Here is an 18,045-nt window from a genome sequence, read left to right on the forward strand (position 1 = left end):
TCCCAGCCGGACCCCCGCGCGGGTCCCCTCATGGCCGCCAGCTCGGCCTCAGGGGAAGGCGGAAGCGGGGTAGGACCGAGGCGCGCAGCGGCACGGCCGCCGGGCGCACGCGGCGGTCAGCGCCCGACACGCGCCGACAGCGCCCAGCGCCGCCCCGCCCCGCCCGGCCTCAGTGCGCACGCGCCGCCCCGCTCTAACCGACCCCCGCGCCGCTTCCCCCCGCCGCCCCGCCCGCCCCGACCAATCCCCACCCGCGCCAGCGCCTCCCCGCCCGTCACGCATTCTCACGTCGCGACGTCAGCGCCTTGCCCCTGGAGACTTCTGACTGGCCGGCAGGACCTCCTTTCCCGGCCGTTCATTGGCTGCGGCGCTGATGCGCATGCGCAGCAGGGCTCAACCGCCGGAAGGCCCCGCCCCTTTCCCCTCAGCCCAGCCCCGCGGCGGGCCGCCTCTTCCCCCCCCTCCTCTCTTTCAGGCCGTGTCAAGCGGCGGCCACCAACGTGGAGCGCGGAAGCCTCCTCCCGCTGGGCGTCGGGCGGGCTCGCGCGGTCCCGGCCAGCCGCAGCCGTTAGGCGGCCGCGCTCGCTCCCCTCGGCGAGGGGCGGGAGGCAGCGGGAGGCCGCGCCGCCGCTGCGCGGGGCTCACCTGTTGGCGCGGGCCGCCGCTGCCCTCTCCTCTTTCCCCCCACACCCTCTCCCTTCCCGCCCCGCCGTTGGTAGCGGCCGCCGCCGCCGTCAGCCGGAGCCGGCGTCATGGCGGAGACTGAGGAGAGGAGCCTCGACGACTTCTTCGCCAAGCGGGACAAGAAGAAGCGGAAGGAGAAGAGCAGCCGAGGGGCCGCCGCCGCCTCTAGCGCCTCTAACGCCGCCTCGAACGCCGCGGGGGCGGCCGCGGCGGCCGGCGGAACCCGTCCGGCTGATGGCAGCGGTTCCGGGGCCGCCGCCTCCAACGCCGGCTCCGCCAAGACGGCGACCAAGGTGCGGCCGGGAGGAGGGGAGGGGGTGGGGAGCGGGGCCGCTCCGTCGGGGCGGCGGTGGGGGAAGGGTCACGGCTTCCTCCGCCGGCCCGGGCGGCGCCTTCCTGCCGGCAGGGGGCGCCGCCGCCGGCCCGGGGGAGCGGCGCGGCCCGGCCATGAGGGCGCCCTCGGCCGCCCCCCGGGGCCTGGCGGGGCTCCCCGGCCGGCCCAGCCCCGGCGCGGGCGGCAGCGGGCTGGAGCCGTCGGGCAGGCGCTGCTGCGCCTGCTGCTGGGAGGGAAGCCCGGCGGGCGCCGGCCCCGGTGGACTCCGAGCCTCGAAACGTGTCTTGTATCCGCGTGGAGGTGGGGGGGGGGTGGGGAGCGGGGCCGGTTCCCGGTCTGCGGCTTCGGTTCTACCCAGCCCTGCCTGGTTTCTGGGTCTTGGCGCACGGTAGCGGCCGGAACTGGGGGTTTGCATCAGGTGCCAGCCGTAGGCCACCTGGGTTTGTGGCGTGTGGCCTGTGGACCTTGGCAATAAGATCCCCCTGGCTCTGCAGACAGAGTACGCCGAGCGCTTTGCCTTTCTGCCAAGAAGGCGTTTGCTGCCAGTAATTTTTTTGTACCGTATTACAGTGAAACGATGAGAATGCAAGAGAAGCTTAAGTGCTCGTAGTTAGTGCCTTAAAGCGGGCCATGCTGTATATTTTTAAATGGATTTTAAGAAATACCTTGCTATTTTCTAATGTTGTTTAACTTGGGGAGCTTGGCTCCTGCAGTAGCTTTCGAAGTAGACCAAGGTCAGTGATAATCTTTCGGCTGCTCTCATGCGCGTTTGCTTGTAAAATAATACCTGGTTTTGACTGAAGCTTGTACTTGGATTAGAAATAAAGATCATTAAATGTGAAAAGTACATTATTTTGGAAACTGATGTTTCCATGGAGATGGGGATATAAGAAGTCTAAAAGACTTTAGAGCTGTAGACTCATGCTCTTCCAAAAGATTGAATCTTCAGCAGACAGTGCAATAACGTGAGGTCACTTTCTACTTCTGCTGTTAATTTAAAGCAGGTCAAAGTTTTCCTGCTAGAGGTTGATAATGTAGAAGATCCTTGGACAGGGCTCTTAAAAGAAGCCGTATTCCCAGCTGTTCAGCAGAAAGGGAGCTATACCATTGGCAGACCTTGCTTGCAAGGTCTTAATATTTAAAGTAGTATAACTGCATTTCGTGTACAGTGTAGGAATGATGTGAACTGCAAATTAGGGGGTGTGTGTGTCTTAAACCTGTGACTAGGAAAATGAGAGGATTGCTTATCTCTTCTGGTCCATTTCTGGCCTACCTTAATGCCAGAATCTGCTGATGACACAGTAGGACAAAATTGACTGCACTTAGGTGGTTCCTTCTTTCCCCAAACACATAATCAAACTCCTGTTTTAAAACCTTAAAGTGGTGCTCTCCAGAGACTAGTATTCTGCTATTTTTGTGTGCTAAGATTGCTGTGGTTTTGAAGCTGACCTTTTGACTATTATAAAGACATTATTAAGAAAACAAGAAAGGCTGTAAATGTGGCTGTGAATGTGAGCAAGTCAAATGTACCAATATTAATCTTTGTCATAAGTCCACTGCAAGCTATTCCAAATGTTTGGCTCATGTAATAGATGATGGAAAAGCTTTGTGCGCATTCAAGCTGTCATAAAAGCTTACTGTTAGTAAAAGGGAAAAGGGAGAGGTCTTGCCCTTGTATTTCCCTGGTCTTGACTGCACAGTCCTGTTCCCTGCTTTGTGTTGTCCCTTGACTTCCTGCTGGATTTTTATTGAGATTATGTGGTTTTCTTTCACTTGAATGACTTTTTTGCTGGGGTGTTTCTTAGCTGTTCTAGTGAATGAGTTACAGTCAGCTCACAAGTGCATCCTAGATGACGTACAGTAAGATAGGGGAGGAGGGAGTGGAATCCTTTCCCCTGTTGCCAGTGGCGCACACAGATGAGTTTCACATGCAACTGCACCTTCACCCTTAGTTTTCTTTGTATTATCTTAGTTACATTCTTCTTCTTTTCTACTTTCAGTGTGAAGGAGGTAACAACTTACATTTTTCTCCTCTTGCAGGAAGAGGATGATTGGAAGGAGTTTGAGCAAAAGGAAGAAATTGATTATAGCGGTCTTAGAGTTCAATCCATGCAAATAAGGTACTACTTCTTTTCTTTTTCTCTCCAGTATAATAATTACCTATGTCTAAAAAGTGTATTTTTTCTTCAGAGCTGCCTCCACGGAGTCCAGTTAAACAGAGGTTTGAGATGTTTCTGCTAGTATACAAGTTTGCTGCAGGGTTACTTAGGTTTGACTGTTCCCTGCTGATGTTCTCTTTATTTTCTAAATCTCCACTGATATTCTAGGTCTATCTGTTTTGGTTGGAACTAAGATTTTTATTACAAATGCTTAACATTCCCCTCCATAAAGATAGTGAAGGAGGAATTCCGCTGAGAGAGCAGTGCAGGATAGTAATTCCCACTGACTCATTTGACTGCTGTAAGGGTATCTGACTCAATCTATTTAGCATCTCAAGTTTGGGGAGTGAATTCCTGAAACATTGCATTTTTATTTAAACAAAATGAAAATGCAGTTGGTAAAACTGGTGTCCCATAACAAGGTCCCACAGGATTGCATTTATGAGTCTCATCCAAGATTCTTTGCTTGCTTTTTCATTAGATTATTCCTGTAGTCTGGTCCAAACTAAGTCTACTTAAATGTGTTCTGCTTAAGAAAAATGTTTCATCAAGTCAGAAAAAGGATTTTTGTGACCTCAGTCTTTGACAGAGAATGTCACATTATCCTCATTGTCCAGGTATCAATGATGTTCAGAATAATGCCATCTTAAAATCATCTTACCTGTAACCGGTGCAGTAGATGTTTTCTTCACTGTTTGAGCAGGTCTTACATATTGTTTGCTTTTTTTTTTTTAGCACCCCCCTCCCCTTTCGGTTAACTAGTCCTTTTAGGCCATTTGCATGTATTTGGTCCACAAGCTCTCCGTACCATTGAAGTGTCACAGCGGATAATCACATGTCTGAATGGACAAGTAACAAGTGGGCTGCTGCTTCACTGACTACTAGTACTGTTTGAAAAGCGAGTACTTTGGTTTTCCAGACAAAGGCCAGCATTCTGAATGCTTTTGATGCTGTGGCAGATTTTCAGGCATGTAGAAGCTTCTGCCATGGGATTTTGTAACCATTCAGTTAGTGGATCCAAGGGGAGAGTGGAGAAGTAAATGGAAGAAGGAGGTTATAAATTATCCAGCTCCAGAGATCAATTTTCTGAAAATAAGACACGGAGTATCTGGCAGGGGTGGGGTGTTATGTATACTTACTCTGTTCTAGCTAGTCTGTAGGCATCTGCTTTTGACTGTGGTTTAAAATAGAACAGTGGTGTGTTTAGGCCCTCGGTCCAGCTTACTATGATTGTTACTGGTTGAATAGTGAAAGGCTGTTTAATTTTCAGAAATTATAGGTATTTTTAATTGTTCTCTGGTTATTACTTATATAGAAAGCTTATCCAATCATGATTAGTAAGATCTGGTGTATTATAAACTTATTCTGTATTCACACTTCCCTGCTGGTGTTCAGATCAGTGTCCTGGGTCTTTTAACAGCCTCACCCTCCATGTATGTCCCCTTATACCAGCTTTCTGTAGTAGCTTTGTCTAGCAAATTATTTGGAGCCTCTCACTATTTCTATGCAAAATGAAATAGTCTAAATAAAATAGTCAGGCTTTTTCATAGGATTTATCTTTTAAAAATGGCATATTTTTTGTTTCTGTATTTTTTGATTGCCTCCTTTCCAAAAAAATCTGAGTTGGTTTGTAGATTATATTTGTGTGCATAATATAAGAGTGTTTCTCAGGTGGTTGTGATTATAGGGAAAGGGAGCTCAGGACTTGCTTTCTGTCACTATTTCACAATTTCTTTCTCTTGACTAAAGCATTTTATGGAAGCTGGACTTGTACGCCTTTCCTGCTTTATGTTCTCATCAGTTCCAAATGCATGACTGTCTTGATAAGAAAAAAGTCTTTAAGCTCAAAATAAGAAATTGATTTATTTGATGACTTAGTACAGTTTGAATTTGTATTTTTTTAAGAATTTTTTCCTTCTCAGTTGCCAAGTTACATAGAAGCATGCCAAAAATTGTTCTCTAATACAGTGATTACACAGGACTAATGTAGTCTGGATAAATCTAGTATTTTCAGTACAGTAGCTGTGAAGTCTTGTCTATGGCGATTGTGTAGTCTGTGGCAAGTCTTAAACCTGTGTTTGCTAAATGCTCTTTTATAGTGAAAAAGAAGATGATGAAGGTGAAAAAAGAGAAGAACCTGGTGACAACTGGGAGGAGACTGGTAGTGGTGTAGACAGATCATCTGGTCCTTGGAACAAGTCAGCTCCTGCACCAGCACCTGTCGTTGAACCAATTGGTAAATTTAACTCTGAGTTGTTGCTTTTTCCAATCAGAAGCATATCAGGTTGAATTAGACTGCTCAGAGCATAGACCAAAAGGAGCAGTTCTATTCAGGCACCTTCTCACATGCTGATTGGCTTGTTTGACATATTAGCAAATAAGGAAATTTTCCTGAGAAGGGATCTAAGGAACTGGATTGATAGTGCTGTCAAATACTTTAAACACAAATGGAGGGGTTTTTATTTCTGACATCAGAAGGGGAGGCGGGGGGAGCATTCCATCTTTGAAGGAGATCCCTCTACTTTGCAATTTGCAAAATACGTGCTGGAAGCATTTCTGTTGATCAAAAAATAGTGCTTTGACAATTAAGTGGATGTTCAGCCAATATCTGGTGTCTAATACGGCGGTCCTTGAGTAGAGTTCCATGGTGAGTAGTACACTTTTCAGATCAGTTCTAGGGTACAGAGAACATGACATTGCAAAATTGATTAACTGGAATGGGACTTTAGTTTTGATTAAGGACAATTTATTAGCATCAGCGGAGATGAACTACTTAGTCATGATCTGGGTTCAGACTGTTCTCTTCCATTGAGAAATTCACTGGAAAGTGGCCTGCTGTGTTTTTTCTTGTTTGTACAGGCAATGAGGTAAAGTTAATTAAATCACTGTTATTCCATTGTAGATTGTTACCTTAAATACAAACTATTTGGATAGTCTCTTCTGCATCTGGAGAGGTGCTTTAAAAAAGATTTGGCAGCCATATGTGTTTAAATCTCTAGTTTGAAATGTAAGCTGCTAATAAATGGCAAATAGGAAACATGAAGTCCTCATCAGTGGTTTAGGTTCCCTGAACTTTGTGAGGCAATACACTGGAGCCACATCTTAATTTGACTCCTAAGTATAGGTTAAATTGGGTGACATCTGATTTTCTGCTTTGTCTAAAATACTTCCGGAGGTTTAAAAGGTGCAAAAACGTACTTGCAAGATTCTTTTATTTGTGAGTTTGGTTTTTTTCAGATATGAATGCAAACTTACTCTATTATTCTAAATCTTGTTCTTGTAACTAGTTACAGAAACCCCAGAACCAGTCCAGACTGGTGGTGTGTACAGGCCGCCTGGCGCCAGGGAGGGCGGCAGGCCACGAAGAGCACAGCAAGGACCACCAGAAATCTATAGCGATACGCAGTTTCCATCACTGCAGTCCACTGCCAAGCTTGTAGACAGTCGAAAGTAAGTACATTCCATTAATTTCCTAAGAGATGTATTTTTAACTGCCTTCTCTAAGTTCTTATTTTCTTTTAGGGCTTAACCCTGTATTTTTCCACAGAGGAAAGAAATAACTTAAGAAATTATTCTGTTTGGCAAAGAGATAGGGGAGAGGTCTTAACTGTATTTTGCAACTCCAGGAAGGGCTTCCCGTGAAATAACTTTCATGGGACATAGCCCAACAAGACTGCCAGTAACCTTATCTTTGACTTGCTGAAGGATTTCCCTGAAGCAGAATATTTCTGCTCTTGACAGCATCTGGTTCCCTGAGCTACTAGCTGTGGTGAGGCTCTGTGTTACTACTGTCAGTAGGCATGAGTAGGATGTCTTGAGCACACTGCCTTCTCATTAGAGATGTGAAGGTAACTTAAATGGAGGAATGGGGTTTAATACAAATCAGTAAACTTGCTGTCTGAGCTGTGGTTTACAGTGATGAGCCCCCCCCAGTTTTGCTGAAGTGTTTTGTATTTTGTTGTGCTGAAGACTTGAGTCTCACCTTGCTTTTGAGTCCTGATCTTTCTGTCACCTCGTTCCCTACAGAAGAGATAGCTAGGCCAATACCTCATTCACTTGGGGTTTTGGGTTTTTTTTTGTTCTGCTTGCTGTGTTAGTGACTCATACAGCCTAGCAGAAGCTTTGTTTCTTCTTGGGGTTTTTTTGTGTGACTTTACTTGGCAAATGAGACATGCTGTCATTGATGCTTTAGGGTTTGAACAGTGCAAATTGAGCAAAGATGAAATTCTGAGTGAGCATTCTAGAAATAGACTTCTGCTTTCTAAAACCTGTTTTTCATAAATGCACTTAAAACTTTTGAGAATGTTAATATTGAAATTAGACTAATCTGAATTGTACTGGGTAACAAGCTTGATTCTGGAGATAAAAGGTTTTACAAGACTTGCTCGGGAATGTTTGGCTGTTCTGTTAAAACTCTAGACCTTTGTGTTCTGTGTTCATAATGTTTTTGTTGGGATGGGGTGGAAGTCAACTAGAAATTCACAATTCAGAAGTTAGTGACAAGATATTTACTGATTACATTTATTTTCCCTTAGGGATAAAGAAATGGAGAAGAGCTTTGAAGTAGTAAAACACAAAACTAGAGGTAGGGATGAGGTCTCAAAAAACCAGGCACTTAAACTTCAGCTAGACAACCAGTATGCTGTGCTTGGGGATCAGTAGACCTGCAGACACATTACAATTAAGGAATGCTTTTTTGGTAACCCTTCTACTAAGGTAACTAAACTACAGCTAACGGCTATGATGAACATGCCACCTTATTTCTGCTGGATCTACTGCAGCAAGCGCAGACTACTTTGACGTAAGTGATTGGTTCTCCTGCATTATGGAAGCATAATATGTTACAACTTCTCCATTGGATATGGGGCAAATTAATGTAATGATTGAACAAGAGTCATCAGTGTTCTTTAATTGCTCAGAAAGATACCTACAGCCAGTGGTCATTTCAAAATCTTTTTATGTTCAGATACTGAGCCTTCGTAAAGGTTGACTACCTCAGACTTGCTGCACTCATTGTGGACACCATGTGGATCACAACTTCTGGAAGAGAAGGTTACAGCTGTTTTAGTGGCCATCTGAAACTTGAAACCAGCTCTACTGGATTCCTGTCAGAAATCCTGCAGAAGTCAGCCATTTGGTTCCAATTTGCTATAACAAAGATTTAAGTGACCTTAATGACAAACCTATTCTGTTCCCCTTCTGAGGAATCCTGTCATGTGTAGCCATAGCCTACTAGAGACTTCTGGAGCGTACCACACCACTCTCACTATCTGAGTAGAACAGAGCTGTAGTTTGTTTACCTTTTTAGATAGCTATACTGAAGAAACTACAAAACATATTAAAACTCACAGTATCAGATTTGAGGATCGATGGGTTTGAATGGTCTGTTTGCATTAGCCATTTTCAGTTGTCTGTTTAAGCATTTTTTTTCTGTTCTCCACAAAAAAATGCCTGCCTTGTTTCTGGTATCAAATTGCAGTATATTTAAATAACAATGAGATGTTGTAGTGAAATAGGGTTTATTTTGTTCTTTTGTCATGAGGTTTGTCTTTCTTGCCCTAAAGCACTAAGACTTGAGTTTTGATTTGACACAGGTATCCAGACTCTTGACTACAGTCTTCAGAATTTGTCTTTTAAAAATGAGATATGTGGCAGTAGTGATACTAGATAAAAATTTCTCCTCTGTTAAAAATAGTTATTTGTTCGTTGAAGGGGAATGGTTACTTGATAACCAAAATAGCTTAGTATGCAGAGGGATAACTAAAGCTGGTAAGCCTTATTGTTTGGCTACTTCTGTAAAGCATGCAGGCTTTTTGGGGCAGAAATCCTCTAACTAAAACTCATTAAATGGTGTTTATTCAAAGTCAGGAGGTTTAGTAATAATTGAAGGCAGTGACTTCTTTAAGTTATTGTCATCTCTGACTTAATTTAGTGGAAGTAGGCAAAATGGCACTGATACACTAAGAATATAGGACATTACCCATAACTGATTCGATGAAAGAAACCTGTCAAGTACCAAAAGTGTCCTGCTGTAACTGTTTTTCTCTTCTCTGAATTCTTACACCAGAAGCAAAATGAAGTACAATAGTGGCGTGCTCCAGTGTTGAGGTTTCTCAGAGTAAATGCCAAAAAATAGACCCAATATCTGTAAGAGTTGCCAATGGCAAGAAAACCAAGGGAACAAAACAAAACTTGCTTACGTGTGTGGGAGTACTGTGTATGTGCAGAAGATGAGGATAGTGCAGGAATCGCCTAGCTGGGTTCCCTTTGACTAACTGCTGACTCGCTTTAAATCTACTTCTCTGAGGCCGATAGGAATTTTACTGTTGACTTCAGCGGGGCTGGGGTTTCACCTGGTTCTTCTGTGCACAGACTAAAACTGGCCTTGTCCTTGCAGAGTTAACTGTCTCTAAAACTTCTGCTAGAAGCTGCTATTAAAAGAGGGCTCAAGAGACTATTCTTTAAGTTGGAGACTTCATTTGGAAACGAAACCCCACTGAAAGACTGATACCAGTAGCTTGGACTCTGAGCCATGTATCTTCCTTGAAAATAGATTGTTGCCAGCAAAACTGTTGATTTGTCACTAAAGATTTCTGTGGAATTCATGGTAAATGGACATGTCACTGGATGTGGTAGAAATGTGAAATCTTAAAACACTTTTTCTGCTGCTCTAAAGCAATTGAGATCACCAATGCACATGAATTAGATTTTAGTCTACTACTGTATGAAGGGTAGATGAGACTGTCCATTTTACCATCTTTATTTGAGGTTTTGGGCATGAATTCTGGCAGTTCAAGAAAACCCTGTAACAGTTTCAAATCAAATAAAATGGAAATATACATGGATTCTGGAGTCTAATGAATCTTTACCTTTAGTTCTAGCTTATGACCGTACGACAGCTGAGGAAACGCAGAGCATTTGCATCTCTCAAGGGACAGGCCATGCAGCGGGTAGTCAGCCTTGTGGTCAGGTGGGCTCTGCTTAAGAGCTTCTAGCAGTGCATATTAGTATGACTTTTATTTATACGTAGAAGTTTAGTTTGCTACCTGTCAGAGTGTCTTCTGACTCCCACCATATAGGACTGGTTTGAGATTGTGAACTGAGTATGAATGAAGCTTTGATTTGCTTTTCATTTGAAAGTAGCTCTGCTAAATTAAAGAATGAAAAAAATAAAACAAACCACCCCAACCTCTGGATGGTTGCTGTCACCGGTGTCCATCAGCTACTGATAACTAGGGGTGTTATTTTAGGGGCTTTTCTTAAACGTATCATTCCAGGTTCTTTCTGGAGGCATAAAGGAAAAAAATCAGAAATGCAGCAGATTTCCGTAGTGCGGAATGTTCAACTATTTTAAAGTGTTTCTTGTGTTAAATATCGCTGCCAGCAACTATCAAAATGCCAGTTGTCAGTATCTTCCTTGTAACAATTAATTGTTCTGCATGCCTGAAATTTTGCAAGTCAGTCCTCTGTGGAAGCTCAGTATGCTTTTGAGACTCTGAAGTCCAACTTTATCTGGTTTGTTGTTGCATATATTCGGGGCATGCTAAGAATGTCCATTTCATTCCTTCAGAATGCTCGTTAAAGGCTCATTCCATAAATGAAGGATTGTCAGTTGTAGAAATGAGATCCTTGATACCAGTCAGTAAAATGAAGTCGTGTGCCAGTTCAGGATCTTCCTAACCTGTAACATGCTTTTACGGTGGGTTAGTTATTAATTTCCAATTTAAAGGTTCTGGTTTACTTTCTCTGGTTTAAAATAAAAATGAAATAAACACAGCCACAAAGTTACCGACTTGCTAGTAGAACATTTAAATATCCAGTGCTTACTGGGAAAGGAACAATCTGGATTTGTGGTTTTTGGTGATAGTCTGTATCTAAGGAATGTTAAAATGCCAAAAACTAGATAATTTTAATAAAGTTGACTTCCCAAATACCTGCTGTAGGAATCTGGCATCTGTATTTACTTGAGCTGATGATAAATGTAGGAGAGGATCAGTTTTCCAACACCTCTCACCCACTCCCCACCCCTGGTTTAGCTGTGCCATGTTTAATCTTACTCATGAAGAGGAACTGACAACTAAAAGTGACCATCTCCTGCTCCTTCAGTTTTGTCTTTGGAGCTAGCTTTACCAGTCATGTCCAAAGTAACTCTCTTACAAAATCTACGGATAGATGACTTTTAATGGTACGAACTATGTTGGAGACCTGACACCACAGGGACTAGCAGGTTTGGTATTTGCATCTGTTGGCTCTTGGAAACTCCTTCACTGCAATATGCCTGTGACACCTGTGCTGTTTAGGTCAAGTAAACACAATATAAATTTGATAGGGCTGCACATCTTGAAGTTTGCTTATCTGAGCTTTTGCAATAGTTGTATCTTTTTGTCTTTCTAATTTGAGCCTGGTTGAGCAGTTTTAAACTTGCTTGTGGTTTTCTGTCAAACACCATAATTAAAATGGAGCATATCATTCTTTTTTTAGAGTAACAGGGCTTCATGTGCTTAAAAGGTGCTTATTTACAAGGTAGTAATATTCTTTCCAATACTGACATGGTCAGAGAAAGGAATACCTCATATTTTACATAACCACTTTGTATCAGAGGACCAATAAACTAAATTTTACCTGAAACACCTCGAGTAATTAAAAATATCTATGAATAGCTATAATCCAGGTTTTGTTGTCTGACTGTAACTTAGTTCCCAGATTGTCCCTCTGTTTTCAGCTTTTAATTTCACAAATTGGTTTTATGGTAAACAGGGGCTTTATTTGGGAATATAAGAAAATGAGTATATATAAATATAAGAACATGAGTATTTAAATTCCAGATATATAAATTAGTTACATACAAAAGAGGAGGAAATTGACACATTTGCCAATAAATTCTTCAGAAAAACTTAAAAATTCAGCTTATCTGTATTGAGGTTAATATGAGAACCTGCAAGCTCCAGCAGATGGAAGAAGAAATGACAGCAGAAAACAGAACTGAGGAGTCTAATACTGATTTGGAGAAGTCATAACTATCATGTATATCGAGTTTGGCTTCCGAAGCACCAAATGTATTTCCACCATGTTCTATTTGAAGTGAAATAGAAGAGGAAGGAAGGTACCTTTTTTTTTAATTAGAGGGAGTGGAAATTATGCAAATAAAACACAGGAGGTATAAGAAGAGAGGGATTAGGAAGGCTGTTTTCTAAATGGTACTGTTAAATGCGTAGCCTGAGGTAGGGAGTAGAGTGTAAGTGGTTGGATAGGAGGGGAAGTGCTGCGTGGGTAAGCACTCTTTGCAGGGGCAGATCCATCTGACTTTAAATCAGCAAAAGTGTTTGAAGTTCAGTACTTGGGGAAGGCATCCCATTTTATTTTTTCCCTTCAAAGAGAAGAATCAGGAAAACCTATTGACAGAGAAGGGAATTTTGCATTGGTACAAAGCTAACCAGTTGCCTAAAGAGAGAACTGAGTACAATTTCCAAGATAGTTCAGCAATCTTACTAGGAAATAGCTTGTTTCATATTTAAGAAAACTCATTTTCACTTAAGCGATAAAAAGCTGAGACACTGATTCAAATTGCTATGAAGACCTTTCCCTTTTTTGTGAAGCATCTTCTAATGGTATGTATATTGTGGGTTTATGTTCAGTTGCTTAGAATATATGTTGATACAGCAAGGTTAATGAAGTTCAATGGGCTGCTTAGCCAGAATACAAATATTAAAAATGTATCACAGTATTGATGAATTGTCAGAAAAAACAGGGTATCTGGAATACTGGAGTGGAAAGTATCATCTGAAACAACTGCGTGTACTGGAGAGAAGCAAGCCCATTTTGTAGCAAGAGCATAGGATCAAGAGAGTGGGGTTTGGCTTTGGTTTTCCACTGAGCTGTTGTGTTAACTTTAAGTAATTTAGTTTCACTTTGCCTCAGTTCCCCCAGCTGTACCAAAAAAACCCCAACCACCTACCTCACAGGGGTGTTGTGAGGCCAAAACTGTTCTTTGTCAAGGGCTGGGGCTGATGGAAGGTGTGACAGAGGACTAAAATCTTTATTAAAAGATCTTTATATTAGCTTTCATTACAGTATTTTAATAGTAATTTGGGAAAGGCTTATTTCTACAGAATGTAATAAACATTCTATTTAAGACTTAGTATGTATGGGTAAGGAAAAAGTTCAGGCTGAGCCCTCTAACTGGTATTTCCTCTCTAATTTTATGTGCAACCCAAATGGTATATTTATGAGCCTTTACAGGGAATACATTAAAATCAATATTGCTCTATTTTGTAAACCCCATGACTGAAATAAAATCCTGCTCACAGTTGATAGCCATCTCTTATAATGTGGCTGTTTTAAAGTTTGTTCAAATTATGTGAACTAGAAATGTTCACCCCTGAAAATTTGTGTCAGGATACTGAAGTGGTATTTTGTAGTAGGAATGTAGTTTTCTTCCCCTCTCCACACGTAAACACACATTTGTCCTACTCTTTATCCTTTCTCATATTTAAGTTGAAGTAGCATGCAGAGTAATCTTAACTTCAAAACTTTTAAAATCTGGTATTAAGGCAGGCTGTAGAGGAAAAAAATGAAGGGAATAAAGCAAAGGCAAGTAGTTGCCTATGGAGAGGTTTCTGTGAAACAGATAAAGGAAAGAAACAATCAAGACAGAACTGGGAGGTGTAAGCAGAGGGATAGCAGAGGAAGGAATACAGATACGGAAGAGGTGATTACCTTATTTACTATTATCTCCTGCTTTATCAGTTTACTGCAGCTGAAGGAACATGAAGAAATAATTTTTATGAGTATGCCCTTGTCTGCTGTTGCTGGTGATTTCAAGGTTCATTGCTCAGCTTTTACAGTGGGCCTGCAAATAGAAGCAGAGAACATGATGGTGGTGTGCACGCGGACAAATTAGACCTCTGGTGCGTACTGGACAGAGATGAGGACCAGCAGCTATGTTCTCTTACTGATACTTTTATCATTGCAGCACCTCTAAGACAGTTGCTAATGTGCATCAGCTGTGACAATTGTGACAGAAATTATTACTGTTAAATTTCAACAAACTACTGCAGTAACTTCAGAGGAAATGTTTAACTAGCTGCATAATAAGCATTAAAGAATAACATGGGGCTTTTTGGAATACTTACAGTGATGATGATGACAAGTGATATTGAGGTCAACAGACTGGTAGGTGGCTTAAAATGACTTTGAGGTATATATCCTGTTACATGGTGGGGAGGAGAATTACTTTTAAGATGTCTATCTATTCTTTTCCCCTCTTAACAAATAAACTACCTTGGTCTTACGGTCGTTCCAGCTACGAAGAGCTGCTTCTACCATTCTCTTACCACTTTCTGCCCTGTATTTTTCTAATATGTCACTTTTTTTAAGGTGCTGATGAAACAGCAAATACTAATTGAGGACCTCTAAGAGAAATAAATGCTGTAATATTTTTCCATATTGTTCTGTCTTTAATACAGCCTAACATCTTATTCGCTTTCTTGACTGCAACTACACATTGAGCAGATGTCTTCATCAAGCTGTCCATGGTGATGCCTAGATCGTCCCCTTGAAAGATCACAACTAATTCAGAATCCACCAGAGCATGTATGAGTGGTTTAAAGCCTTTCCAGTATTCATTGCCTTGGGTTTATTTTCTGTTGACGTTCACTTGCCACTGAATTGCCAAGTTTACAGAGTTAGCTTACCCTGGCAATCACCATCTTCCCCAGTGCTGACAAACCTGGTAACTTCCCATGGGCACTGGCTTTTGCCATCCGGTGTACTGAAGTCTTCAGTTTCATGTATATAACTCACTCTTCTTACCAGTGATTAGCATGGCATGCTCTTACTAACTTTTACTCAATCTGAGCTCTTCTGTTCTGTTTCTTGTCTCCTATCTTCTGTATTGGATCTTCTTTCTAGCTCAGTTACAGCATTGAAGTCATCGAGTTACAGCTGTCTGCTTTATTTCAAATAATTTGCCTACAGAAAAGCATTAGTTACAATGTTGTCATAAGCTTCCTTTTTTTTTAATTAAATAACTTATTCCACAGAATGTATAACCATAACAAAATGATTCAAACCATAAAAACAGGCCAATACAAGAGAACAAATGCATTGAGAAACAGGTAAAACAAACATGAATCTGATCTCCCAGAGCTTAACTTCACTGCTTTCAGTGGAGTTATTTCTGTCACTTGAGATCAGTTTCATTAAAACTTGATTTGAGGTCTTCTCACCAGAAGTCTAGAAACAGCCAGAATCAAGCACAAGCGAACAAGCCCCATAGCAAATTTGTTTTAAGTTTCTAGGTTACTTTGTTTGTGGCAGAGATGAAGCAGCTGTATTACTTGGTCTCTGACTGGCAACCAAATGGGCTCAGCCATGCTTAGTCTAACTGGATGTTGAAATTACAGTATTTGAGATGAAGATGAGTGCAGCAACACTGGGGGGCAGGCTTAGTCTTTGTGGTTTGTTTCATCTCTTCACATTCTCATCTTGTATTTTAAAGATCGTACATGTGTAAATGAGGTTAAGTCTTAAGTGTTGACTGCATTTACCAGTAATGCTGTGTTTATAAATACAGAGGAGATGTTGTAAGGGAAGACTCAAGCCTGTTAAGATGTATAGCTTACCACTTAAGAGCTGCATTGTCTCAATATCAGAATACTGTTATCATAGAGAACAGCTGCTTTCCAGTAATAAGGATACGCAGTTGAGAAGAATGTACCTTGGATTTTACAATTTATTTGAATGCACCTGTTAGGTGTTCTATTACAGCACTTACTAGTATTCTGTCAAAAACAATTGTGCCTGCTGCGGGTTTATAGAGTTGGCAAAGGGGAGCTGAGGTTTTTTGTTAATTTTGAGGGGGCAGGGGGGAATAGAGCAGATGCAGCAATAGCTGAAAGTTGTTAGAATGTTGTACTTCATACCCTTTCCCACACATCTAAAAGACTCATCTCTGCTGCTACACTTGCCAAAGCCCTGTCTTGCCACTGCAAATCCTTACTGTGTTATTTATTAACCACCCCTTAACCTTCAGGACTGACTAGTTTTCTGACTGAGCACTGTGTCTCTAATCTGGGAATTAGGTAAAAGGCAAACTGGCTTTGTAAACTGGCATGACAGTGTTTTCTGGATAATTGGCTCTGCTAATTGCTTTTTCTGCAACTGAAAGCCCAGCAAAAATGTCTTGATTTGACCTTTCTTCACCCTAGAGTATTCCCTCCTTCTTTTTTCACCTACATTATTACCATGCCAAGGATTTCTAGCCAGGTGCCTGAACTACTTGCCACTTACTTAGCAGCTTTATAAGCAAGAACTCTGGAGTCTTGATCAGGCGTATTTCTTCAGTCAGGGCTCTAGCATTGCAAACACGGCTCTAGCTGTTGCAAATTGCTTAGCAAGTAAATGTGATCTCCTCCGGAGAATTTAAACCTGGACCCTCAAAGGCTACACGGGAGCCTAATTCCCTCAGAATACAGCACAATGAAGGCAGTAGTGCTGGTCACAGTATAACAGTTCAGCTACAAAAAGGAGTAGGGTTGCATGACTGGTAACGTGCTAGCTCAGACAAAACTGTCTTACGTGGACAGCATGGTCTAGCCTAAAGCATTCTTATTTTTTTAATGAAGAGATGACTGAGTGAAGAATAGTAAGAGGACATCCCTGTAAGTGAAAAAAATATGAAACTGAATTTGCTTTCCACAGTGTACCAGAATGTCTCACCACCAGACTTAACCTGAAGAAATGAAGATAAAGCCATTTGAGTGCTTGTTGTAGTGCAAAAGAACGAATGATACTGTCTGGCTGGGAAAAGGGTTGGCTGGGAGCCCACTGAGCGCAGCAGAAACTTTCAGCAAAGTCAAGTATAATATGATCTATTTCTGAGAATCCCTGTGTGGCCCCCACAGTTAACACAGGAACCTAATGGTGCCTGTATATTTATATAATTATATGTTTATAGTCATAATTTAAGTTCAAAACCTGAACTATATATATATATTTTTTTGTCAGTAGATTTTTTTACCCTGGTTTACCTATCATGGCTTCTGCATATGACAACTTCTAACTGTGCAGTGCACACACCTGTTGTTGTCCTTTTGTCCCATGTTAGAGTAATGGTATCAAACTCTGTAAAGCACTTTTGTGATGTTTCCTGTGAAGAAAGCTGAAGAAAATAAATTTATCTTAACAGCACCAACTGAATTTATACCTCCAAGTTTGTCTTGCTGTTGTTGTGTTCACCTCTCTCTTCAGTGACCCTGAGCAGTCAGTCACAGCAGTTGCTGTGACAGGCAGCAGCATGCTGGTTGTCCGGGCACTGTTCTAGGCTCTGGCTGTTCCCCCCAGTGCTCTCAGTGTCTGTTCTTCACCATGGAGGCTCAGGGGCTGCCTTCCCCCAGCTTACAGCCCATCTCCACTGGGGCCCTGCGGCCTGCCCGGGGCACATACGCCTGCGTGAGCAGAGCAGAGGGCCCAGGAACAGGTAACGCTCAGCTCCCACGTTATTGGTTGCGCTGGGGGTTGGTATGGGTCTGGTTTTAGCTGCTCCCCACTTCTGCCCTGCCCCCAGATTTCACAGCAGCTGCAGGAGCTGTGTGGCTCCAAGACTTCTTTAAAGCTTAGCTAAGTGGGTCAGGGGAGTGTTTTCTTATCTGTAAAGTGAGAAATAGCTTCAGCTGAGGACGGGGAAGAAGGAAAATACAATAGTCACAGGACCCTTAGGTCTCACCTACTACTATCTACACCTCTTTAAAATGCCTGCAATGCAAAGCAGCATTGTGGAAGTAGAACAGAAACTTGCCAGTGAAACACAAAGTTAATTCAAAATGTGATGTGGCATTAGCAGCATTATTTTCAGTATGCGGACCTGGA

At 42.3% G+C, this 18,045-nt stretch overlaps 1 protein-coding gene across 7 annotated transcripts; it reads left to right on the forward strand.

Moving 5' to 3' along the window:
- Positions 1-437: 437 nt before the first annotated feature.
- On the forward strand, positions 438-17,376 carry CDV3 (CDV3 homolog). 7 transcript variants are annotated; one of them, XR_012625165.1, is made up of 7 exons: positions 439-977; positions 3,059-3,138; positions 5,277-5,413; positions 6,465-6,627; positions 7,713-7,762; positions 7,894-7,978; positions 8,144-17,376. XR_012625165.1 is itself a non-coding variant. In XM_074840236.1 (6 exons), exons 1-6 carry the CDS (start codon positions 753-755, stop codon positions 7,899-7,901), a joined length of 663 nt encoding a protein of 220 aa, XP_074696337.1. In that variant the 5' UTR covers positions 439-752; the 3' UTR covers positions 7,902-17,376. The 7 variants fall into 7 exon arrangements, 5 of the variants coding, with proteins under 5 accessions (XP_074696324.1, XP_074696337.1, XP_074696347.1 ...); XR_012625164.1 differs by having other exon boundaries at positions 438-977; positions 7,713-7,978; XM_074840236.1 differs by having other exon boundaries at positions 7,894-17,376.
- The last annotated feature ends 669 nt before the right edge of the window (positions 17,377-18,045 follow it).

The sequence above is a fragment of the Strix aluco genome, chromosome 1 (genome assembly GCF_031877795.1).
Source record: "Strix aluco isolate bStrAlu1 chromosome 1, bStrAlu1.hap1, whole genome shotgun sequence".
NCBI lineage: Eukaryota > Metazoa > Chordata > Aves > Strigiformes > Strigidae > Strix > Strix aluco.